At 41.6% G+C, this 26888-nt stretch overlaps 1 protein-coding gene and 1 long non-coding RNA gene across 6 annotated transcripts in view; one reads left to right on the forward strand and one right to left on the reverse strand.

Annotated features, from left to right (window-relative positions):
* DPH6 (diphthamine biosynthesis 6) overlaps positions 1-15520 on the reverse strand; it is a 248238-nt gene extending 232718 nt beyond the window's left edge. For 4 of the 5 annotated variants that reach the window (XM_083743446.1, XM_083743447.1, XM_083743444.1 and 1 more), the window contains exons 1-3: positions 15337-15507; positions 11706-11800; positions 10232-10425 (exon numbers count right to left, since the gene is read on the reverse strand). In XM_083743446.1, the coding sequence (XP_083599572.1) occupies positions 10232-10425; positions 11706-11800; positions 15337-15359 (312 nt within the window). In that variant the 5' untranslated portion in view covers positions 15360-15507. Of the gene's footprint in view, positions 1-10231; positions 10426-11705; positions 11801-15336 lie in introns of all 5 variants that reach the window. The other variant, XM_083743445.1, reaches the window with a different exon arrangement.
* A 742-nt stretch (positions 15521-16262) lies between these two features.
* On the forward strand, positions 16263-25274 carry LOC310846765. The gene is made up of 3 exons (XR_014565543.1): positions 16263-16395; positions 19872-21579; positions 21925-25274. It is a non-coding gene; the product is annotated as an uncharacterized lncRNA (long non-coding RNA).
* The last annotated feature ends 1614 nt before the right edge of the window (positions 25275-26888 follow it).

Consider the following 26888-nt stretch of genomic DNA (forward strand, 5'->3'; position numbering starts at 1 on the left):
ACAGATTGTGAAGCTGAGGCTCCAATACTTTGGCCACCTCATGAGAAGAGAAGACTCCCTGGAAAAGACCCTGATGTTGGGAAAGATTGAGGGCACAAGGAGAAGGGGACGACAGAGGATGAGATGGTTGGACAGTGTTCTCAAAGCTACAAACATGAGTCTGACCAAACTGCGGGAGACAGTGGAAGACAGGAGTGCCTGGCGTGCTCTAGTCCATGGGGTCACGAAGAGTTGGGCACGACTAAACGACTAAACAACAACAACAACATCAAATTCAGCAACAAGGATAGGATGCAGAACTTTTCCCTTTCCCCCTTCATCGGGTTTCACATTTTCCTGTAAAATGTGCATTCCTTTGCAACATATGGATGAAATCATGACCAACTGGGAAGATGTCCTAGTATTTAAATACGAATATTTCCCCCTTAAAGCATTTTATATGAACAGTCATATGATAATCCGATATTCATGAAAGGAAAAAAAGGAGACAATAATTCTCAAATGGCTGAAAAGTTTTTATAAAAATAAGTACATCCCACTTTTCTACTCAAAGTGGCTAACAATGAATTCATTAAAAAAATCAAAACAATTTATTCATTCCAGGTATTTGTACACTTCTTACTATTCAGAATTTCTAAGCAGTGTGCATAAAAAAATTAACTATGTAGAGAGTAATAAAAATTTAAATTCCTCAGAGAGAGAGAGAGAGAGAGAGAGAGAGAGAGAGAGAGAGAGAGACCAGCTTAAAATGCCTACTGAAATAGGAAAGACTTCGTCAAGCAGCTGAATTTTAGCAAGGAAGGGCATTCCAGAGGATTGGTTCAGGCATGCATCTGAACCATGGGGGACCACAAACATAGACTCTCCCAAAGATCTAAGTTATTAGGGATAGATACTAATTACAAGTAAAATGTAACACAGGAAAAGACACGTTCAGCTTTCCAAATGTTCCCCCCACGAGCCTGAGAGCTTTGGACCCCAAAGTCCAGCTTTTCATCCAGCTCTGCAACACCAGCAGTTTTAGCAAAGTCCTGACTAGCATTTAAGGCCCTCTTAGCAAAGCCTCAAAAAAAGTATTCTCTTTTCCCTTTAAGGTATTAGCCCTGCAGTGTCTCCACACATGGCACTCTCACTGAACTCAAAAGAATGCTGCAAGTATGGAAAAAGTTAGAAGTTAAAAAAAAACCCTATAAAGGGATTCAAATAAATCTTTCAAAAATTTAAAACTCATTATTCAGTATTACCGTGGTAGACGTCTATTAGAGTAATGACAGCTGAAAGGAGAAAGTGTTCTATTGGCAACACCAGGTGTATTTTTTCCATACCTATATGACAAGTCGTGAGTTGTATAAACGGTTTTATAGGTTGAGAAAACACATTAAAAGTTTAATACCTAATGAACGTGTTGGTTATGTCCTGGTTTCTCTGACAGATAACGTATAAACAGGCAAAAAGGCAGGGGGTATTTGTGCAGAGTATTTGCAGAAGACATACAGTGAATGGAACAAAATAATAAATTGCAGGGTTTTCTCCTACACACAGACTCATCAGAGCTGAAATAACCAAAATAACCAAAATGCTGCCGCCCAGATGTTGTTGGGACTACAGCTCTCACCAGCCCAACCAGCATTGCCAGTGATCAGTCCTGCAATATCATATTGGCAGAAGGGTCTATAAATATGACACTTCGTTCTCCTCCGCCCCCAGCCAGTCATGCATTTGGGAGTTCCACATGTATGACTCCCTATAGTTCACAGCACAAGCTGAACTTAAATAATTATTTAGAAAGCCAGGGCCTGTTTTAAGCCCTTGGGGTGAATGACAGAAGGCACTACTTTAAAAGATTCACTATCCGGGCTGGTGCAAAATGGAAGTCCCCATTCTTGCTTAATTTAAGAAGCAGAACAAAATTATGTGACCCTGTCATTATTCATCGGTCAGATAAGAAGAAAAACACTCTTCAGGTGTTCCATGTAGGGGAAAATAAACACTTAGTGCCACCACCTTCCAACTTGTGGAAGAACACTGTTTGCAGTTGGGAGGGGGGTTTTTGCATTTGCAACCAGCATATTTTAGAACTCTGGGTTGGAAAGTGACGGAAAAGGAAACAGAGACAGGTGACATAGAGCTAACACACTTGTTCCCTCTATTCTCCATCACTTGTATGGGATGCCTGAAGAGAACCAGCAATACCAAGAGATCATAATGGAGATCTTGGTAACGCTAACAATTAACCTATCTTACATAGCAGCACCCAGAAGCAAATTGCTTACCTATTAATACAGTACTGGCAATTATAATGATGCACATTTGCAAGAGGGGAAGAAAAACATTGAAAACACAGAAATCACAAAAATGCATATTTTTTAAAACTCGCATAAGCTTTTGCCACAGACAGAAGCTGATAGGAGTTGGGGTCCAACAACGTCCAAAAGGCCATCCCTGCCCTAGACTATGTCCCGGACCAACATTTATGCACACCATGGTGATGCCAATATGTCTGTGTTTGTGTGTAAAATTTGTATACCACATATCACAATGCAAAATGAGAACAAGGCAGTCCTTGTAGTATTGTGGTCTTGGGCTGTTTAGGGCTTTATAAGTCAAAACCAGCATTTTGAATTAGGCCTAGTGACTAATTGGCAGTCAGTGGACCTTTTCAATCATGGTGCCCTCCCTAGAGAATCTACTGGCTGTCAAATGTTCTTGCCTGTATCTTTTCAGGAAAGGGCAAAGACATTTAAAAGATTCCCCCTGCATGTTTTATAATAGGTTTCAGTGGTGTTTGGGTGGATTTACTGGTTTTTACTGGTTGCCTTTTTAGAGCTTCTATTCTTAACTGTTGATTTACCCCAAGGACTGCCAACATGATGCTCTTAGGATGGACTCCCAGCTCCCATCGGCCCCAGCCAGCATGGCAAATGGTCAGAGATGATGGGCGCTATAATCCAACAGATGGAGGGCACTACAATGACTGCCCCAATTTGGACTGTATGCTCACCTGGCAGTTTTACTGGAAGGCATTTTAAACAAATAGCAGTACTTTGGGATATTTTTTTTCCAGTACACAAAATATTCAAATTGTAAGACGTCTTATTCAGAAGCACAGCCATTAAAACATATTCTCTCCACTAGTTCCAATTACTATATACAGTTCAGTAAGTGCTGTACAACTCAAAAAAGAACTAGTCTGCATTATATCAAAGCATTATTTCATGGAAATAAACCATCTTTTCTTATATTATAGATGTTTGGCTACTGCAAAAAGCATTAGCCCGATGTATCAATTACAGTTTCAGACCCTGAGCAACTCCATAACAGGAGGCTATAGTTTAAGCTAACCAGAACCAGTACACTTTCGTTCCTTGCCAGCTAAGCCATGGTTTAGCCAGCCATAATGAAGATGTCCGAAAGAGCCCTACTTCAGTAATTGATTTTGTTTTCAAAGGGAGGTCAAAATAATGCTACTTCTAAAAACTTTACATCCCTCTTTTCTTTTAATAATTCTTTAAAAATTATTACTATTTCAACAAAATAAGCAGAATATATATGTACAATCACCAACATTAAAGAGGGATTGTATCTCAGGGAGGTTAAATAACATTCAGTGTGTCCTTGTGTATGCCTTCAAAAGATTTAATTTGATTCCAGTATATTACATTGCCCTTTTGTGATAAACACTCAAAAATGTATTACAGCTAACAAAAATACCCATGCCCCAAACCAGAAATGGGAGATTAACAAACAGGTATCTTTTGAGGTACACTGGGGTGCATATAGCCTCATCCCGTCGCCAATTAGTGCGTGCAACTAGTTATCCACAGCAAGAACTGGATCAGGGGCTTCATCCTTTTCCCATGTGAATAAAAAACCTAACATGAATAACTCCTACATTCTTTTTTCCTATAAATTACCCAATTATTTATTGGCATATGCAAGATTTCAAGTACAATTTTAGAACTGTTTTAAATGAATTCAGCTGTAAAAGCACAGTTATGGAATGTCTATCATTAATGCAATTGATTCCATATATTTATATCTTGAAATTTTCTTGAAGTGAAATTAATATCTGTTCAGAGCAAAAAAACCAACAACGTCACTTATTTAGTCCAAGACAACTTGATAACATCTCTTTCAACCATAGTTATAAATATCTTGCACAAACTTCCAAAGCAGAAGTTGTCAAGATATAACATTAGCATTAATTTATGTCATAACTGACTGTTATTCTCAAGATAATAGCAAAGTATTCAGTCCATGCTGTCTGGAGAAAAATGAAAAAAGAAACTTTGTCCTGTCACTAATCATTTAATTAAATCTATCAATAACACGTTCTCTTTTACACTTCTTACAACTTGATCCTAAGATGTGCTGTGCACTGAGGAAGTTAAAATGAATATACCAAGAACTATGGTTGCTGTGTATTTCCACAATTGTAATGCTACACTAGCACTGCAGAGAGACAGGTGCCTCAACACAAACAAGCAGAGTAAACAAAACAAAAAAAAAAGAGCTATAAAAGTTTTACACTAGTAGGAGCAGAATCTTGCCAACGAGAGCCAAACTGGTCAGGCAATGAAATATTAGCTGTGCTTGAGCACAGCTCTAATGCTTGAGCACTACATACAGAGGCATCCACGAGGGCAAGAGATGTGTTAGACTCATGTGCTTCCTCATCCCATTCCTGTTTTAACCTTCTCTTTCAAAGAAACTTGGCTCAGCTTTAAATACAAAGCAGAGAACCTTACCTTTGCTAAGGTTCTCTGCAACTTCCATCATAGAGCTTCAGTTTGCTGATGACAACATAGTGTGTGCACACTCAGAGGATGACCTCAAAAGCATCCTAAAAATATTCGCAGAAGCTTATGAGAAGCCTGGCCTATTGCTCAACATCCAAAAACCCAAAGTGCTGCACCAACAAGCGCAAAACAACCCCTCTGCAGCGCCACAAATCCAACTCAATGGTGTAACATTGGAAAGTGTCAATCACTTCTCCTACCTGGGCAGTTATCTTTCCACAACGGCTCACATTGATGCCAGAATCCAGCATCGCCTGAACTCTGCAAGTGCAGCTTTCTCCCTACTGAAGTGCAGTGTTTGAGGACCGGGACATTTGCAGGGAAACCAAAATGCTTGTCTACGAAGGCATTGCACTTATCAACATTACTGTACGAATGTAAAACAGGGACCACTTATAAACGCCATCTCCAACTCCTTGAAAGATTCCATCAACCATGTCTCCAAAAAATTGTACACATCACTTGGGAAGACAGGCAAACTAATGCCAGTGTACTAGAAGAAGCAGAGATCACCAGTGTCGAAGCAATGATTCTTCAACATCAACTTCATTGGACTGGTCATGTTGTTCACATGACTGATTATTGTCTTCCAAAGCAACTACTCTATTCTGAACTTAAAAATGGTAAGCGTAATGGAAAGTGTAATGAGAGTGGTCAACAAAAGAGGTTTAAAGACTCAAGAGACAAATCTCAAAAATTGTAGTATACAGACAACTGGCAAACACTGGCCTGCAAGCGCTCCAATTGGAGAACAGCCTTTACCAAAGGTGTCATGGATGTTGAAGATGCTCAAACTCAGGAAAAGGGGAAAGTGTGCTAAGAGGAAGGCACGCTTGGCAAACCCTCACCATGATCAACTCCCGCCCAGAAACCTATGTCCCCACTTTGGAAGGACGTGTGGATCCAGAATTGGCCTCAACAGTCACTTACGGTCTCACTGTTAAGACCGTGTTCATGAAGACAATCTTACTCAGCTAAGAGTGATCACCAAAGAAGAAGGCAAAGCAGAGAGCCTATCTTAAATCAAACAATGGTTAAACATGCAAGGTTTGAGTCTGACTGGTTTATCTTTGAACATCTGTTTTTAAACCAGGATTCCTGATTTGTACACCAACACTAAGTGGAAAGTTAGACTAAGCAGAAGACTCTTCCTGGCCACAAGGGAGAAGAAAAAGGAGGTGGAGATGCACTATGGCAGACACTCAAGTCCTAACTCTTAAAAATAATCTGATGGACCTTGTCATGTTAAGTCGATGTCAGGGGTTTTCATACTGAAGTCTATGAGCTTCAGTCAGGTGCTTCATGGTGTATCTGTGGATTTGTGGTTGAAGATCGGAGATGGCACATGCATCACATTAAATCACCATACTTAATTTTAACCGTATTTCTATTGTAGCTTATTATAATTTGAATTCTATGGCATTAAAATTCTAAAATGTGTCATGGTATGATTGGAAACAGAGGAACGGTGGGAGGAACCAGCTGGGAAACCCCCAAGGGAAGAAGGTTGGAGCCAGGGAATTGGTGGTGGGACGATGATGAGTGGTCCGAGGGAGAAGACTGAGAGGAGGTGTTGGAAGGTGGAGAGGTAACAGGGCTTAGGGAGGGGTGAGTCTGTGGCTGATAGAAGAATCAGAGGCAGAAGTTGAAGGAGAGGAGGAAGGCCAAGAGGCAGAAATGAGTTTGGCTGGTGAAAAGGCACAGGCGTCTCCCCCTCCTGCTGCGACAATTTCCCCTCCCACCTGGTCTCCCAGAACCAGGAAAGGTATGAGCAGGGAAAAAGGGAAGTTATCTTCATGAAGGTGAGGCTCAGATTGCTTGGGGAAAACCCTGGAGAGGCAGGGACTAGGGCAGCTGTGGGGAGGCAGGGACCTTTAGTTTCAGCAACTGCTTCATTGGGGCAAGACCTGCCAGAGATGAGTTGCTTTGCTTATTAGGCCTGACATTCCTGTGCTGATCCTGTTTTTGCTGCTCCAAATTGCTCAGTGTGATTTTACCACTGGCTCGCTCCTGTCATTGCATTCTGGCATGTACAGCCGAAATCACATGCAGTGGACGCTCGGGTTGCGAACATGATCCGCGCAGGAAGCACGTTCACAAACCACAGCATTCGCAACCCACAGCGTTCGCAACCTGCAGCGTTTGCAACCTGCAGCGCAGTGTGTGTGCACAAGCGGGTCACAATTTGGCGCTTCTGTGCATGCACAAAGCGCGATTTAGCGCTTCTGCACATGTGCAAGCGCCGAAACCTGGAAGTAACCAGTTCCGGTACTTCCGGGTTCGGTGAGGTGCGAAACCCGAAATCGCACAACCTGAAGCGTCTGTAACCCGAGGTATGACTGTATAGTCAAAACAACCCCCTGGAACTGCTCCTGAACTATCAACCTTACCTTCTGAGATCTCATGAAGGCCTCCAGAGACCATGAGAGAGTCTCCCGTAGCCCAGTCTGCCACAGAAAGAGCTTTTAAGCTATCTGCCTTCTTTGACTTTAATCTGTGTGACATCAGCTACCAGGCCACCTGGCACATAACACTGTGATTGAATGTGTCAAATGCACACAAGTTGCGATCCTACCATACAATAAAATACAAAATATAAGAAAGGAAAGAAGCAATAAAAGGACAATTAAAAATTGCATCTAGCACTGCACAGTAGAACTGCTACAATGGGCAGACATTTTTGTTAGGTGGTCCTCCACGATCCTCAGCAATTTTCAAGTGGTCCATGGAGTTAAAATGTTTGGGAACCACTAGTCTATTGGATTACTGCAAAGATTTCTGAGTTACTGGTCACACAGAACTTGATCCTCCTGGAGAAGAGTTTGAAATTTATGTCCTACTCTAAGGACAGTAATTTTTAAAACTTGCTTATTCAATGAACCCTTTCACCATTGATAGTCTGCCATGAAACTTCTGTTGATTCAGATAGAACATTGTACAGGCCTACTAGACCTCACTTTTGCTCCCAAGCGACCCGAAAGTTCACCCAAGGATACATACAACCCTGTCCTACACATGCACATTGCAGAGGAAGACTGGTACTGATGGCCAAGCAGTCTTCTTACTGATCTCTTTACTGAAGAACCCTAATAAAGTCCAGGGCTACCAAACACAGTTTGAAAGCCACTTCCTCAGAACCACTGCAAGCTTTTCCCTTTCACACTAAGAAGCAATTCAAATTTCTTTTTCAGGCCCCTATTGGAACCAATTATTTTACAATTCAACTAGGGCTAAGGGAACATTCCATCAGCGCAAGGATTCCAGCCTGCACTACAGAATGTTTCCCCCCTCTATTCCCCACACTACCCCTTAGAAAGTCTGTTCCCCCCTCTATTCCCCATACTTCCCCTTAGAAAGTCTGTTCTTCTAGGGATTCCCCCAACCCTCTGGAGAAGATTCAGGGAAGACACAGAGCATGCATAGGAGGGAGAGGAAAGTCCCACTGTGCAAGCAGAAATCCTTATAATACACTATTTCCTTGAACCTGTGGACACACTAAAAATATTCTGCTGAGACCCATCACTGATTTTTCTTAGCTGAGTGGAGCTCAAACAAGCTATTGTCCTGCAAAGGAAATCCAAGTTTAGAAACACAAGGATTGCTATTATTCTGACCAGTAGAAGATTTTCTACAAAGTAGTAGAATTTCTCTTACAGAGCAACAACAAGCAGCATCCTGCTTGGAATTCATCCTCTGCTGTAACACCACCAGTGCAGTAATGACCGTGGCCTCAAAAGTCTCAGGAGGCAGAACTGTGCACCACAAATAATAATAATATTAAATAATAATTTATTATTTCTACCTGCCCATCTGGCTGGGCTTCCCCAGCCACTCTGGGCGGCTTCCAACAAAAGATTAAAAATACATGAAAACATCATTCATTAAAAACTTCCCTAAACAGGGCTGCCTTCAGATCCAGCACCACAGAAAACTCACAACGTAGCACTACAAACATAACACAACATCACCTTCTAAATTAAACCCCTTTTATCCAGACCACAGTGCAACTATCTTAATTCAAATCACGGTAGAGCTCAAAACAAAACTATAAGACAGAAAATAATTTTATTTTTGTTTCACATGTCAGCATAGCTTCCCCATTCAGAGAGTGGAAGATGCCAAGAGATCTGCTCAGAGACACGCTCTCTCCATTAGGTTAGTAGGAAACCCCATTTTTCTAGGAGCTTTGCTGGTTAGTTGAAAAAAAGCCAGTTTTATAAAAAAACTTGCAGAGTTTTATAAAGACTGACATGAAGCTAACTTGCTCCAACCAACCAGAGTACAGTGGTACCTCAGGTTAAGTACTTAATTCGTTCCAGAGGTCCGTACTTAACCTGAAACTGTTCTTAACCTGAAGCACCACTTTAGCTAATGGGGCCTCCTGCTGCCGTCGCGCCGCCGGAGCACAATTTCTGTTCTCATCCTGAAGCAAAGTTCTTAACCTGAAGCACTATTTCTGGGTTAGCGGAGTCTGTAACCTGAAGAGTATGTAACCTGAAGCGTATGTAACCTGAGGTACCACTGTAACTTAAGACTAACCACGGTTTGGGCATTAAAACAAAAGTGGGGAACCTGTGGCTTTCCAGATGTTGTGTGACTACAGTTCCCATTGTCCATTGCCATTGGCCATGCTGGTTGGGGATGGTAGGAGTTGGGTTATGTGTTCCTCATCCCTGCATTAGCATTTCATTTCAGCTAGTAGAGTCTAGAATGGAATCAACAGCTTCCTAGCTCCTCTTCATGGCACAGGAGTAGGGAGTGCACGAGCCCAAGGTTTGATGTTGTTCACTCCTGTAACAATAGACCATGGCTATCGTAACATTCAAACAAGGCCAATATATTCTATTTATGCTTGCTACTTAAAAAAAACCTAGGTAAAAATGCCACTAATAATTCAGAATATCACCAATAACAAAACTGCAATTGAAAAAGTACTATGTAAGGCTCCGAGTAAGGAACACAATATAAATAATAAATTCCTTCCTCTTTGATTTTGCTTTAAAATTCATTGGCTTATTCCCGGAGAAGACGTGTTCCCTACAGTTGAGCACAGAAACAAAAGATACGAAACCTAAGATATTGGAAGCAACAAAACATAATATATCAGCAGTGTAAAACCTGGAAGACATTGAATCACAAGGAGCATACAATTCTTCTTATGTTTCTCTTTTGTACTTCTTAGCATAAATCAGTTTTACTACTATAATGGGGTCTTTAGCCTGAAGTCAGGAAGCAACAATAAAGTGCAGAATAAGCTATAAATTAAGACCCATTTCATCTAAGTTTATTCTCTATAGGAAACAGCATGTAGAGCAAAATATATGGAGAGGAATACAGGAATGGTGGCTACAGGCCTCGGGCCTACAGTCTAACTATATTGAACATTTTTTTTTATTCTTAGCTTTAAGAAGAAGAATTCTCACACAACCTACCTTAACAAGTTTCAGAAGTTTATAAAGATCTTCAACCTCATCACCTTCACATCTGGTATATACTTTGCCAGTTTCCACACTGGTGCCCTTAATAGTGCGGCGATAAAGTGGCAAGCCCATGGCTTCTGCATATAACTCTATAGCATGGTGCCCCACCGTTTGATACATGTAGCTGTCCAGCTCATCAGTCCCTTCTGGAAGACAGACAAAAGTAAAGCTGTATTAGCTAATATTTACAATATGTACTAATAAGGCAGGAGAGCCTGCTCCCAGTTTTGTTTCAAATAGAACCCATCTGCACTATACATTTAAAGCAGTATTATACTATTTCAATCAGTCAAGTCTTGCCCCAAAGGATCCTGGGAACTGTAGTTTGTAAAGGGTGCTGAGAGGAGTTCGAAGACCCCCGTTTCCCTCATAGAACTAAAATTCTCATCACACTAAAAAACCACAGTTCCCACAATTCTTTGGGGGGGGGAGCCATGACTGTTTAAAACATTATAATAATGCTTTAAATGTTTCGTGCAGATGTAGTTATAGATGAATCAACCTGACCACTTTTGTACATGGATGGGAATTACTTTATTCTCCAGCTTTGTGCAACTTTCCAACAAGTGTTTTGCCCCCCAAGTCACCATGGGAACAGCAGTTTCATGTTTTGTGGGTTGCTACTTATGTATTTCCACCACTCTCCCAACAGGAAATATAAGTGATAATGTCACAGGGGCAGAATCAACCATGTAATAACAACACAAAACAAAGCTGGCTTTGTAAACAATCATCTGTATCTCTCACATAGCAGCTTTGAGATGTTATAAATCACTTTTGATGTTTTATTACCGTCAAATGGTAGATAAATGTTGCGACATAAATAGTAAAGTACATCAAATCTATATGCATACACAGAGCAATCAGCTTCTACTTTGTGTTGTTAGGTCTAATCCATGCAATTCTTTAAAAAGCCAAAGCCCTAAAAAGCTGCAAATGACAACTCCATAAAATAACCCATTATCCAGTAATAGAATAAAATAAGACTACAGCAAACCTGTCTTAAAAGAAGTCAAGAGATACTCCCAGCCTCCAACTCATGGAAGACAACCCAGAATGGCAACAAGGGACAGAGCTAGGCCCCTCATCCCCACTCCATTTTTTTGTGCATTATAACTTTGGAGAATGCCTGAAGAAGGCTTTAGAATTAGAGAACTGCAAGCCCAGAAATTCATGTTGTGTATCAGAACTGAACAGAGCTGATAGTCCTTCCACAAAAAGAAATGCAACTCCTGGGTATGCCAAGCTCAGAATAATTTAGGTCAGCAGCAAAATCATTATTTGCTCCTATTATTAAACATCCGGGAGTCAGAAATCATTGCCGATCTAGGGCAAATCACTCAGAGATCTACCGGTAGAGATTCAACACTAATCCTCCAGCACAGTGAGTAGGGTGGCAGAGTTTGAGGGAATGTGAAATTCTCACCTTTGTTTTCAGCAGGTCTAAGATTGGCTAAGGCAACAATCTGGTGTCCAGCAGCAACACAATGCATCATATTGTAACAGCTGTCTTTCCCACCACTGGAATAAAAAGAATCAGTTATATAAAAACAGCTCGGTAATGAGTTCAACAGTCATTTCAAAATGATAAAATATACAAATGAGAAAATGTTTACTGGTTTTTTTTTTGGTTTTTTTTTAAAGACCACTTTTCAGAAATCCTTAAGAAAGTTAAAAGTAGCACATATATAATTTGGATTTTAAGTGTTTCCACTCCAACCTATCACTTGATGAATACACACTTGATATCCAGGCAGTGTTCTATACATGTAGGGGAGGCCTCATTTCTTTAACTTCACACAAGGCTCCCTGTGCCCAATTATTTCCACACAGAATAAATGGGGAGATCAAAGTTCCAATTGCACAGAAGAGCATCACAGAACTTTGGATCCCAACCAGTGCTTTTTCAACATTGGGACTCTTGGGCTTATAATTATCTGGGCTAAACCTACATGGGTCCTTTAAAAAAAAAATACTCTGCAGCCAGGTCACAAGTTTGCCTCTGTGCACAAATAATGCATTTTACATTTCTCTGACTCAATGCCCAATTGGGTCTGTAATTGCTAGTGTGAAAAATGTGCATAAAAAAGAGTAAGATTGGTATGAAGAATAAAATGTCTCAGATTTTGCAGACTTGAGCTTTATACAAAAATGAGCCAGCGTTGTGCCATTCTGCTTGAGTGAAGTTATTAAAAACAAACCTTGAGAATAAGATAATTTACTGCAAGCAAAGCAACAAGCTTTAAAAGCACTTAAACCCCCGTTTTCAGTGACTTCACATAGGGTGAATCTCAAATGCAAAACAACGTTGTGTGGGTGCAAGACTGCCATCAGAGACAATTTAGCTGCTAAGGACATTAGATGGAATGAAAGCTACTAAATACCAAAGTACTTGTGATGCACAAATGCTTGATTCTTTACAGGTAATTTCCCTGGCTTTAAGAAAAGATGCTCCATTTGCTATTACTTCTCACAGCATTAATAGGGCTGTGCTCTTTAAAGAAAAGTAAGCACATCTAAAGTGCAAACCCCCCCAAAAAAAGAAAACTACACAAATATACTTAAAGCACAGTCCTGTACATGTCTATTCAGAAGTATGTCCCATTGAGGTGAATGGATTTACACCTCAGCAAGTAAGTATAGGATTGGTCCCACTGAATTCAAGAGCAGGTTATTAACACAAGCAGCAGTGTCTAAGTCGGGGGTTGTCAACCTGGTCCCTACCGCCCACTAGTGGGCTTTCCGGATTCAAGGTGGGCAGCAGGGGGTTCTATGGCACAAGCTGAATCCTCCTTCCATCGAGCACTGGTAGAAGTTAAGGAAATTTTACCATCAAGAAAGATGCATTAGTGGGCAGTAGGTATAAAAAGGTTGACTACCCCTGATCTAAGTGCATATACTGTACAAATAATGTAATTTTTTTTAAAGTCACAGATTGTGTTCTACCATCTCCCTGGGTACCTGAACTGGGCTACACGTTGCTGCTAAGATGGCTTCCTTCAGTCAACCATATTAACCATGGCTACCCAGTCCCTGGTCAGAGCATTACCAGCATTCTACTCTGGTATATCTGCTTGTGCCACCCACAGCCAGAGATTGGGTTGGAAGCAGCAGGGTTCATTTTTGACATCCCAATACAGTGGTACCTTGAGTTAAGAACTTAATTCGTTCCGGAGGTCCGTTCTTAACCTGAAACTGTTCTTAACCTGAAGCACCACTTTAGCTAATGGGGCCTCCCGCCGCCGCCACGCCACCAGAACATGATTTCTGTTCTCATCCTGAAGCAAAGTTCTTAACCCGAGGTACTATTTCTGGGTTAGTGGAGTCTGTAACCTGAAGCATATGTAACCCGAGGTACCACTGTATTTTCCTGCTGGAAACCTTCTCAACTACACACAAGCAACCCACTTTACCAATAAATACAGAACACAAACCCACTTTCCCACAAAAGCCCTAAATCACCACTATTTATCGAAGGTGACAATCTGTCCTTATGTCCCATTTCAAGGGTTTGTTAATTTGTATGAAACATGGCATCAATGTACCCCCAGAGAAATTCTGCAAGAGGGAGGAGTCAAGTTGTAGAAGAAAATCACTACCTAATATGAAACGCAGGTGGTTGTGCATGAAACCCCTTCAAGCAAATCAAACCATAAAACAAGGCCCTCCATGGACTCCTGGCCTTCAAATGTCTGAGTAAGCTGCCTATGGGCAACTGCTCCCCTTGGCCTTTGAATGTGTTTACACATGCATGCAAAACTTCCAACATTTTAGCTTACTTCTCAAACTGAAGGAAGCAGACATATATGCATCCTATGAGAATGCAGGACAATAGCTAAAGCAGGAACTTTTGTGCACTTTATTGATGATAAACCACTAATTAGCCAAAGTGCAAAATTCTGCAAAGTGTTGATAGCCACCTTCACTAACAGATGAATGAAATGGCGGTCACCCACAGGCCCATTTACCTCAAGCTGGTGATTAAGATGTACAGACAGTATGGTGGACATGAGTCGGGGAGAAAATGTACATGTGTGTGTGTCTGTTTGTGATAAGTGGTCCCCAGGTCTGTGGTAACTTGGCAGGAGGGCGAAGCACTACAAACTTGTGAGCTGAGCAAGCCCATTCCCTGAGGTTTTCAAGGTTCAGGAAGGCACAAAACACCCAATACATTTAGAAATAGCTCAGTTTCTTCAAGTTTGAGAACAAATCCCTGCAAAAACAAGTGTTTCCAAGGCCAGCTCCATCTCTTTCCTTTTGTAAATGTTGCCACGTTGTGTTCACACTATACCCTTAAAACACATTCAAAACACATTATTTCCTTCAAAGTATTCTGGACACTGTAACTTTTTAAGGGTTGTTAGGAACAGTAACTCTGAGTGGTAAACTACAGTGCCGAGGATTTTTTGAGGGAAAGAATGTGTTTCAAGTGTGCTTGAAAGGTATGGTGTAGGACACAGCATAAACTTAGCCCACAACTTCCCAACCCTACCCACAGAGAAGCAAGGGGTGAGGTGGACATCTGGGTGGCCACTGTGAGCTAGACTTGAGGGGCCAAATGACCTGATCCTGCATGCTCTTCTTATTGTTCTTAGGTGCAAGATCAAACAGATGGTTGTAAGAAAATCTCAGCACCTTCTATATTAAACCACACAGGCATAGAAAAAGCTGTCCTTGGTCCCACTATGCACAGGGCTGAAAGGGGAAGCAAAAAACAAAACCCCAAGGCGCATATGCTGCAGAGATGACCCGCAAATGCTGCACGGTTTTAAATCAGCCAGTCGACTCCGGAGAGAGCAAAGTAAAGCAGGAAGCGTGAGGTCAGAGGGACTGAGAGGGGGTAGAAAGGAAATTGCTGATTACAAACAGAAAGGTGGTGGCGGGAGGGAAATCTGATCCGAGGAAGCTTATCTTTGCTTGCCCCCTCACTTCACTCCGCCAGCCACCCCCGCGCTATATGGGGCTCCAGCACTTCTCCCTTATGTAGAAACCTTGCAGTGGAAATACTAGTCCATTGTGGGGGCAGCCCTTACACACACACACTGTTCTTTTTTTACCTGATTAAAGCCACTACTTTCATGTTGCACAACACCTTGGGCTGGATTTAAGTGCATGCGAAGAGCGCCCGGGGTTAAGAGTGCAAGCCACCAACTAGGCGCAAACACACACTGCCTCTTCCAACCCACGTTGCTCTCGGGCTGCTGCTGCTGCTGCTGCTGCTGCTGTCTGATGCTTCCTTCCTTCCCCGGGAAGTCCCGCCCGCCTGGGTCTGTCTTCCGAGCTGCCTGAACAAAACAATCACCTTTCTCAGCCGTTATGAGGCATTCCCTCCGTCCTTTTGGCAGCATGAAGTCGGTCCGCAGGCGACAAACTGCAAGAGCCAGCCCTGCCGTCATATGAGCGGACGGGTAGTGGGGTGGCTAAATTTCAGGCACAGCGTCGGACAGCTATGAGCTGGCACTGAGGCGGTTTGTAGTGAGGGCAAGGCTGAGCGCACGTGTGCGATTGCTGCCTAGCTGCTGCGTGATTTAGAAGCGCTTTTCCAGGTTCTCGCACGGCAGCGCTTAGACTGTGACACGCTCCCCTCTGGGATTTGCATGCCAGGTTTCAGACCCAGAGCGTGGGAAGTAATAAAAAGACTGCCTCTGAGCATGTGCCGGGTGCATTTCCGTCGTCGAGCAGCCAGAGCCAGTCAGTGTGTCGATTATGAAATGAAGGGAACTTCTACGTTACAGCCAGGCTTGAACGCCAAAATCCCCCCTTTTCTTTTAGTAAATCATTAGGTGAGCAAGTGTTGGAGGTTTACAGCCCCAAACCTAAACATGCTGTTAGAAAGGTTGGGGGCAAGCCCCATGGGCGTAGCCAGGAAATTTTTGCGGCTAGGCAGGCAAAGTTGTTGTTTTTTTTTTTTTTAGGAAATGACCCCATAAAGAGGACATTTACGGGGTAATTTCAATGCTTTTCAATAATATTTGTGGATGGGGGGGGGGGGGCAACAGCACACACCCACACCATCTCTCTGCCCTACTCTATGCCAAGCAGTAGCAAGAGTCCAGGGGAATTCCATGCGCTTACCCAGTGTCTGTGTTCCTTTGCAGAAAGTAGGCACAATGGAGGTTAGTACTTTAATGGTATATGCTTTATTTTACACACATATACAGTGGTATCTGGGGTTAAGTACTTAATTTGTTCTGGAGGTCTGTCCTTAACTTGAAACTGTTCTTAACCTGAAGCACCACTTTAGCTAATGGGGCCTCCTGCTGCTGCTGCGCCGCCGCCGGAGCACGATTTCTGTTCTTATCCTGAAGCAAAGTTCTTAACCTGAAGCACTATTTCTGGGTTAGCGGAGTTTGTAACCTGAAGCGTATGTAACCTGAAGTGTCTGTAACCCGAGGTACCACTGTACAGCCTTTAGGCTTCAGTGGAGGGGTGCACAGCAGCAGCACCCCAAAACGCACCAGCTTGTCCTTAAAGCAGCATTACCAGCATCCTTTTTGCTCTACTGCCCATCTTGGTGTTCCAGGCACATAAAATCTTCCTAGTAGCATCTCATGGTACCTGGTATTCATTTGCATTCTAATGGTCAGTTCATTTGAAATACTAGTGGTTAATCCCCACCCTCTGGCATCACCTAGCAAAGGAGTTCCTCTGACTTCATCAACACTTTGACTAGGATTAAAGACTTGTACACACTTAGGACATTTACCTAGGTTAACTCTTCACATACTCATTGCCGATGCTGAGAAGTAGGTCCACACATTTCAATACACATGGATCTCAAATGTTCTCAAAAGTCTGATACACAGTCTTTCAACATAAACACTAATTAAACACCTCACACCCATTACCTAACCCGCTTTTAATATAAATAAATAAATGCTATATTACTCATTTCACAGTTTTAATGGCTCTAGCTCCAGTTAGGCTCCCTGCTACTTTATGTAATAGGAAATTGCCAGGCAGGGGAGAAAACAAGTACAGTGGTACCTTGGTTTTCGAACGTAATCTCTTCCGGAAGACTGTTGAAGTTCTGAAGCGTTCCAAAAGTAAAACTCAATAGCCGACAGCTAGGCCTCAGGATCTTGCACTCAGCGGAAGCCGCGTGGCATGTTTGACTTCTGAGGTGTGTTCAAAAACCGAAGCATGTACTTCCAGGTTTACGATGTTCAAGTTCCGAAACATTCGGCGATGGAAACGTTCGAAAACCAAGGTACCATATGTATCTAATGTGTACAGAAGTATAAAAGTTTTAGGAACTTCTGGTTGTCAGAGGAAGAGAGCTAGATTTGAAGCCGTATTTATGTACTTAGAATCATGGAGTTGGACAGGATCTCTAAAGGTCATTTCCAATCCCCTGCTGTTCAGACTAGTCCATAGATAACTGAGTGCTTTGATTGTAATTATAGGTGTGTGACATACACGTCCTGCTATAGTTTTTGTATCCAAGTGACAGGAGGTGAATAGCCTGGAATTAGCTTGCTTAGGAGAGATCTCCCCAAATGCCTCTTCTCCAAAGGAGCTGCAGAGAAAGATGGCCTGTATGCATTTTGGTGAATTTGTGACATCACACTTAATTCCCTCCTATGTCCTTCACCACCAAAATACAAAAGTAACAAAAATACAACTGCTATGTCTTCCATGTGGTGCTAATATGGTCTGTATTGCCTGCAAGAGACTCCTTTTTTATTGGGGAGTAAATCAAGTAAAATGATTTTTAATGAATGGATTTATATAAGAATAAATCTGGCTGCAAGCCTTTGGATCGTTTTAAAGTACAGTCATACCTCTAGTTGCGTTAGGTTCATGTTGCGGATTTTCGGGTTGCGAACGCGGCAAACCTGGAAGTGTATACTTCTGGGTTTCGCCGCACGTGCAGAAGCATTCTGCACACTTTGTGCATGCGCAGAAGCGCTCTATTGCGGCACATGCACACGCAGAAGCAGCACTCTACTTATGGACTTTTCGGGGTACGAACGGCACCCTGGAACGGATCGCGCCCGTAAGTAGAGATACCACTGTATTTGGAGAACTGTGGAACCTGAACAACCCAACATTTGAAGGCCAATTCTGAGCATGATAAACTAGTACGGACCAATGTGTTGTGCAGACAGGAAGAAGAAAAGCAAAAACCGAACTTTGATGCCCGGTGGACGGGGGCACAGGATAAGAAATGCAGGGTGACAGAAATGTGCAGATTAGAGGACTGGCACTGTGGAAGAATGCCATCTTAAGAGCTACTATTTGGTTTGCCTGAGTGTGGAACCTGCAGTCATTCAGATGGAAGCTTTTAATGTTCGATGACTTACTGTATTTTAATATTTTGTTGGAAGCCACCCAGAGTGGCTGGGGAGGCCTGGCCAGATGGGTGGGGTATAAGTAAGATATGATGATGATGATGATGATGATGATGATGATGCCTGGCACCAAATGGCTTCCCCCCCCCCCCCCACATTTAATACTTACCATTCTTACATTCTGCTGGGCATTTAGATTGGGTTAGGCTTGTCCTGTTTATGCTATATGTATTTTTTTTCAGAGGGTGTTGATATTGCTTTTTGAATTGAATTGAAACATTACTGGTTTCCTGTTCTTAATTCATATATAAATATAGATAATACTGTTTGTATTTTATACTGCAGGTCACATCAAGACTGTGTGTTTTTTAGTATAAAGCATAGCAGATAAGAAATGGAAATAACAGTGATGGTAGTTATTATAAAAATACAAATATTCATATAATAATCAGGATTATTCCCATAATTCTTAGGAACTTCCAAATAAAGTGGATGATCCAAATCAGATTGCATACTATGAAAGCTTGTGATTGTCCAGAGGGAAGGATTGTAACTTTTTGCTATTATAGCTGTGAAAAGAAGCAATCCAGGCATGTTCTTAATTAAAGCACTAAGTCCAGAGGATATGTAGAAGTTTCAGACATAAAATGCTTAGTAAAGCCTGCTGATGGGAAATAATCACCCACTCAGAAACACCGTAAAAATGTGACACTTGTTTTAAAAACACTTAAAAATGTACACTGAGTTGTTATTTGAGCTGCAATCATCCACACAATTGTTTGGAAAAATGTATTAATGACTGACTTGATTTAATGGAGAAGCACTACACGGGTATTTTTATTTATGATAGTCTACAAACAAGGACAAATATTTTAAACCTGATGGGCTAACATGATTAGAACAGCGGGGGACAAGCCTACAAAGAATATTGTAAACAAGTTATTTGTGCTCCTCTTTGGAAGTCCATAAAAGTCGTTATTTTATAAAGGCTTTGTAATGCAGGTTTCGACAGATCAGTATTTTTGCAACATATTCTTCCTTAGCAACATTAGTTTCAGCAAAACTAAAAACAAAAAAGTGTTGTTTTCCTTCCTTAGAGGCTCTGCTATTAATATTATTGCCTAAAATAGTACCTAATACAGAAGTTATTTTCTGTCTTCTAGTTTGGTTGCATTCTCTTATACATCCTTTCACGTTTATTTTTAGCTGTAATCTGCCCGTCATTTTTCAGTATCTTAATAGAACAGAAGAAACTGAAGGCATACAACTTAGACTTGATTTACTCTTTGCCCTGACAGGTGTGACCTGAAAGTGACAGAATGGAGTGGTTAGAAGAAATAACCTTGGAAACATTTTGCCGAGCAATGCCAGAGCTTGCTGAATAGGCAAAGCCTTTCTGACAATATTTTAATGCAACAGATGTACAGTTGTTATTGGTCTCCCTTTGCTCAAGGGAAACCCTCCATTCGTGGGCTGGATGTTTGCAGTTAAGAATCTGCATAGAGAAAGAGCCCGTGGCTCAGTGCTGGGGTACATGGTTTGCATGAAGATGGTCCAAGCTCCAGTCCCTGGTATTTCCTGTTGAAGGATCTTGAGTAGAAGACCTGAAAAAGAGCGGCCTCTTGAGATCTTGGTTGGCTGTTGCTAATCAAGGTGGACCAGGGATAGGGAGCACATGGCTCTCCAGAGGTCTCCAACTCCCATCAGTCCCAGTCAACATAGCCCACGCTCAGAGATGATGGGGGTTGTAGAGCATTTGGAGGGCCACAGGTTTCCCACTCCTGAAGCAGACAATATACAGTGGACCAATACTCTGATCCAATATAATATGTATTTATATGAATGTCAAAAGTCATGTATTTGATAGTTATTACAGTCACTCGCTGACAAGGTCTATCCCGAATTAATGTGGCTTTAGAGTTCAGGGGTCCACAGTTGACATGATTTTCTCATTGTACCAGCTTCAGGAGGTCTGCTAAGAGCAGAGGTAGCCTTTGTACATCACCTTCATAGATCAGATGATGGCCTTTGACCTTGTCAGCTGAAAAGGACACAGACTGTTCAGCCAGGCCGGATGCCCACCTAAGCTTCACAAGATGATCCTTCCACAAGAACATGCACAGCACCATCCAGTATAACGGCTCATCCTTGGACACCTTCATTATAAAGAACAGTGTGAAACAGGGCTGTGTTCTTGCCCCGATTCTCTAGAGCCACAGCAGGCATTGTAACTCTCCATGTTTTGACTTCCCGCACAACCACAAAGGCATACTCCTTCATTGTCTCCCAAGACAGATAGATGCCAATATGCTGCTAGTGTTGGGGAAAAATGAATGCACGTGTGATTTTGTGACATTTTTAAAAACTGGTTTTGCTTTATTTTATTTTACTTCCTTAGAGGCTGACTCTTCTCTGCTCAAGCTTAGGAACACTCGTGTCTTCACTCCACACTCTGCTGTGATTCTAAGTTAAGAAGAAGATACCAGCTACAGTGGTATCTCGGGTTAAGAACTTAATTTGTTCCGGAGGTCCGTTCTTAACCTGAAACTTTTCTTAACCTGAAGCACCACTTTAGCTAATGGGGTCTCCCACTGCCGCTGCGCCACCGGAGCACGATTTCTGTTCTTATCCTGAAGCAAAATTCTTAACCTGAAGCACTATTTCTGGGTTAGCGGAGTCTGTAACCTGAAGTGTATGTAACCTGAAGCGTATGTAACCCGAGGTACCACTGTACTGATATATATATATTTCCCAACTGGAACAGTGCCGTGTGTAACCCATGAATATCTATGGTTGAATTTAGGATATTAGTGGTGGGGCATGTTGGTTCTGGAGCTAAAGAGTGGCACAGGTCAAGGCCCTATCCATATCATACATTCAAAGCGCGGTAATACCACTTTAACAGTCATGGCTTCCCCCAAAGAATCCTGGGAACTGTAGCTGGTTAATGATGTTGGGAATCATAGCTCTCTGAGGGGTCTTTTAACAATTCTCAGCACCCTTAAAGTAAAGGTAAAGGTACCCCTGCCCGTACGGGCCAGTCTTGACAGACTCTGGGGTTGTGCGCCCATCTCACTCAAGAGGCCAGGGGCCAGCGCTGTCCGGAGACACTTCCAGGTCACGTGGCCAGCGTGACATCGCTGCTCTGGCGAGCCAGAGCCGCACACGGAAACGCCGTTTACCTTCCCGCTGGTAAGCGGTCCCTATTTATCTACTTGCACCCGGAGGTGCTTTCGAACTGCTAGTTTGGCAGGCGCTGGGACCAAGCAGCGGGAGCACACCCCGCCACAGGGATTCGAACCGCCGACCTTTCGATCGGCAAGTCCTAGGCGCTGAGGCTTTACCCCACAGCGCCACCTGCGTTCCTAGGATTTTTTGGGCAAAGTCGTGACTGTTAAAGTGCTTTCAATGTATGGTGTCTCAAGAATAATATCAACAGCATTAACAAGGAAGCATGTGAGCCTATAGGTACAGGTCAGGATGATGAGCACTGAGAAGCCAGTTAGTATAAAATAAACCAAGCTAGCATAGTGCAGCGATGTGCCACAGACTCTACGTTATGTGTTACAAAATGGAGCTCTTTTCCCCAGGAAGATAAATTCTGCCTGCTAATGAATTGGTATGTGATCACTTGTAGGTTTGCTATGATAGACTGGGATCCGAAGGGTTACATATGTTTTCCAAGCAAACTACACACACTCTCCCCAATGCAGCCTTTTATGCGCTCTGAAGAGCTGTTTCTGAGTATTGCAGGAATATTTGGAGTTAGCTTTGGTATTGCAAAAGAGGGTGTAGCTGGAAGGGAAGACGCTAACTCATTCTGTGCACAGGAAAGTGCTTTCTGGTAATTCACCCAGCTAATTTTTGCTTTTGCTTTTTTCATGAAAAGTGGTGCATAAAATTATAAAATAAAATAACAACCCTTTAACTCACTTGAGTCAATGGGTTCAAACAAGGATGCCATGAACTATTTGCAAGAGGAACGCTACTGACCCAAGACACCTCATAAATTTTGTGGACAAACAGTTCCTCATGTGTTAAGAATTGGAAGCTAATGTGACTCAAATTACCAGAAAGATTTTAGAAAACAATCATTTTTCATTGAGATTTTAGCATGCAGGAAGTGGCTTTCACAAAGCAATTTTATCACTTGAATGGAAAAATCATGACTATTCTTTCATCTTAAATATACATGCTAGGATTAGCCAATAAAATGATGAGTACATCCATTAATCCATTCTTCTCAAATGTGCCAGGATGTGTTTTTCTAATTTGTATTAATCTAAAAAGTCTTGCAACTGTTGCAACACATCTCCCCAGCCCAATTATTTGGCTTCTTTGTAGCATAATAAAGCATTAGCATCCTTTTCTTGCCATTCTTGCATAGGTTTGTCTTGGAGACAGAGAACATCTTCTTTGCCAAGAATTATTGAGCAGAACAATATATGGCATGCCAGCTGGATAGACAACAACAAGGGAAGACAAAGTGGTCAGGATATTGACTGCTGAGGCATCGGGGAGGGAATTCTGAAGAGTGCATCTTCGGGAAATAACTCTGATATGTCAGCTCTCTTGTCAACATCAAGCTTTAATCAGTTCAGTCTTTTTTGTTGCTGGGTCTTCCACCTTGTAATTGAGCCTGACATATACAATTCATTCTTCCCGCTGGCTCTGGATATATAACTCCTGTCATGGTCAATTATTAGGTGATAGGGCCTGAAACCACTGGGATGGTTGCTTAAAAGCATCTTGTACAGACATCCCAAATGAAAGACAAAATTCTAATTTGCCTGGAGAACATGAAATGCATTTCTCTCACACAAAAACCCTTTTAGCTATAGTAAGAGTATTTCCATTAAATGTAAAGGAAAAGGAACTGATTTTACTTTAAACCAGTTTGCAGGGAAAGGGCTAGGTAGGTTATCCATGCAGGCAAAATTGTGATAAAGCATTTCCTAGGTTGCGGCGCTTACGACTGCAAGGGGAGGTTGCCGTGTTTGAAAGTGTCCCTGTATAAACACGCTATCACACAGTATCGGATGTCGAAAGCATAGCCTTACCCCCTGGCATGTTACTTGTTTAGTACAGAGCTTTTTTTTATGAAGTAGCACTGAAACATACAAACTTCTACCTGCAGCCTGAAATGGTCAAGCATGGTCAAGTTCAATTCAAATAGAATTATAGCTTATTAACATTGCTGTTGGATACGAATGTCCTATCCCTCCAGAAATAAACATGAGACCACATGTACTGTTGGGTTATAACTTGCAACAGGACACAAGACCGCTGCCGTTTTTACCATATGCACTTGGCTGAAAATGACATTCTGTCAGTTTTTGTATCTCTGATTGGAAAGTTGCATTTGTATCAACATTATTATAATTTATATACTGCCCTATACCTGGAGGTCTCAGGGCGGTTCACAGAATAAAATCAAAATATAAAACCACAAAATACATAATCAAAAAAACCCAACAACAACCCAATAGCTCCCCACTCCCCAAAACCCCACATTTTAAAAGGGCATAGGATCCTCACAACATTTAAAGGAAGACAATTAATAAACCTGGGCAATTAATAAACCAGCCACTCGCTGGAAAGACCATGATCTCAGAAATGTCTGCAGCAATATTTATTGGCATCCAAATTGGCTGGGTTGTGGATTGAGAAGTACTTGTAGATAGCAGATATTGATATAGTGGATGTGGGTTACATGTTTATTCAGAACTTTTGTGTTGTTGAATACTCTTGCAGTCCATGGCTGTCCAGTTCTATACACCCTCAGATTTGTCGACTAAGATCCATTTAAGAGTCTAAACATTCAGCAATTTATTGGAAAATCTCAGCCCTTCGCAAATTCATGAATTAGGTCTTCCACAATCTGGTGTCCTCAGACCCCAGTTCCTATCAGCCCCAGCCAGCATAGCCAATGATCAGGGATGATGGGCTGCTTTAGCAAAAGAAATTGATGTTTGAAGCACATTGGCCTTATATTTGCTTATGACTTATTTAATCCTAATTTAATTGTTTCTTTTGTAAATTATTGATATACTGCTGCTTAGCAGGAATGGGAGAAGAAAACAGGTGAAATGCCACAAAAGGGTCAAGTTACACTGCAATAGCTTTAAAGTTCAAGCACTGTTAAGTCAGTAATAAGCAATTTCTTCTCTAAATTTCAGCATTTGACCAAAATTCATAAATAAAGCCTAAAATATTACCCAAAATGCATTTCATGGGGAAGGACAGGGGAAAGGAAACTGGATGCAGCATATCACTAAAGCTTTGACACAAATCCAAACAAAATACAATTAATACTTGATGTAAAAATGGCAAGTATTTGGACAATAAATTGTGTGTAACTGAGGGAGCTGTGAGGGCAATTTGAGCTTTGGAAATGGTTTCATATCATGGAATAATGATATGTAATGGAGCCAAGGCAGCCTCTCCTTTCTCTCACTTGGGGAATTGCAAACCAAGCACAACACTCTCATTTTGTTTTTTCCACATCCTTCAATGGGCAGCCGGCCTTAAAACCTCTTAAAGGCAGCAAACATGCAAAGCTTTGTACATTTGTAACCCTCATTTCGAGTTTGTGTTACATCAATGGCAGGAATATTTGTTGTCATTTTATCCGTTTTGACCAATAATTCTCTGTATTTCCTGCAAGAAATTTGAGTGATGCAAATGACCTTATTTTTACAGCATGCTTTTATTAAATAGTTTATTATTTTGGCAGACTAATAAAGATTTTGGTATTTGCTTTTATTTGCAATAATATTACCACCACATAAAAAAAGATTTTATGTTCTTTTTGAGGAACAAGGAGGATAAAAGTGTTGATGGATAGCGCAACGGAGGCATCAGCAATGAGCTGGAAATGAGACGCATAAATATGAAAGCAGAGCTAAGAAAATAGAACTGCACCCTTGGCCTTTCTTAAAAGAACATGTGCATGCCACAGCTCATTCACACTCTTAAAAGAAACGCCTTTTGTTTCAGCGCATTGGGGAAATGCATGAAAAGTCTGAATCACTATTAACACGCCTAGCTTCTTGGCATCTTTCTAATAATTAAAATAAAATTATGAATTTGTTCCAAGACATTTGAAGAGACATTTTCAATCAGCAGTGGTTAGAGGGATTTTTTTTTAAAAAAAGGAATGGCATCTGCTTCATTTGAGATACAAGAAAAATCTATTCTCTTTACAGATCTTAAAACATGACATACACACACACAAATGCAAGGGTCTTGGTAGTCAGGTAATAGCTGGATGAAGAGTCTGATTCCATAGTTCTTTGTTGTAATGTTTAAAAAGCTTACTTTTAGCAGTGCTAAGCAATGACATTGCGAGGCCAGGCATGAGGATATACCTGTTTTACTAACAGGAAACAAGAATCTGAAAAAGAAATAGTAATTCTGATCAAAGCTACCCGTAGGTGAGCAAAACCTACATTTTTAAAAGCCCCGTATTCAATCTTAATGTCACACATACACGTGTGTCTACGGCTAAACCACATCCCAATGGGACTACTCGGAACATTGCCCTTGACCATTTCTCGTGGTATATGTATCAACATCTTATCATTGTTTATGGGGAAGGAACATGCACAATGCAAAGCAAGTTGCTTAGTTTGTATAACTTTTACATTCGCTATGTGTCTAACGTGTGTAAACGCCTCCTAACCAAATGCTGATTTAGAAGAAGAATCGCTTGAGGTTTTTGGGGTTTTTTTTTCCCAAATCAAAATTTGCACAAAGTGATGATGGGCCAGTATACTTCTGATTCTTTATGAGGTAGAATGGGAAGGCAGGCAAGTTGTCAGCCTGATTTGGAAACTGAATTGTCAGGAATCTGCTTTTAATTTTACATCCTTCGTTTTGTAGGAGGATTTGCCTCACAGGGAGCTGCATTTCTCAGAGCTATCTAAAAGGCAATCAGAAGGCAAGATTCACAAAATCCGAGTCTGGGGTGTGGGGTGTGGGGTGGGATAGTGCATTTAACAATTAGTGATGTGCCAGGGCTTAAAATTTCGAAAGCTGCCTGTGCCCCATGCCAGTGACTCTTTCTCTGCCAGTAGTAGTCAGAGCTTTCCTGGGATGTCATCCAACCATAGTGGCATATAATGGATAGCAGACTACATTTTTACAGTTGGAGGTGAAATCGAAAGTTGCACTATGCAAAGAAGTGATGAATTTGCATCCCTGAACGTTGCCTAGCAATAAGCGATGGAATGCTAATGTCGACTTTAACCATAAAAAGGGGCTTTTGCATTCACACCCAAAATTGCACCATTTTTTAAAAAAGGAAAAGGAAA

Source organism: Podarcis gaigeae (assembly GCF_964106915.1).
Source record: "Podarcis gaigeae genome assembly, chromosome: 1".
Classification (NCBI taxonomy): Eukaryota; Metazoa; Chordata; class Lepidosauria; order Squamata; family Lacertidae; genus Podarcis; species Podarcis gaigeae.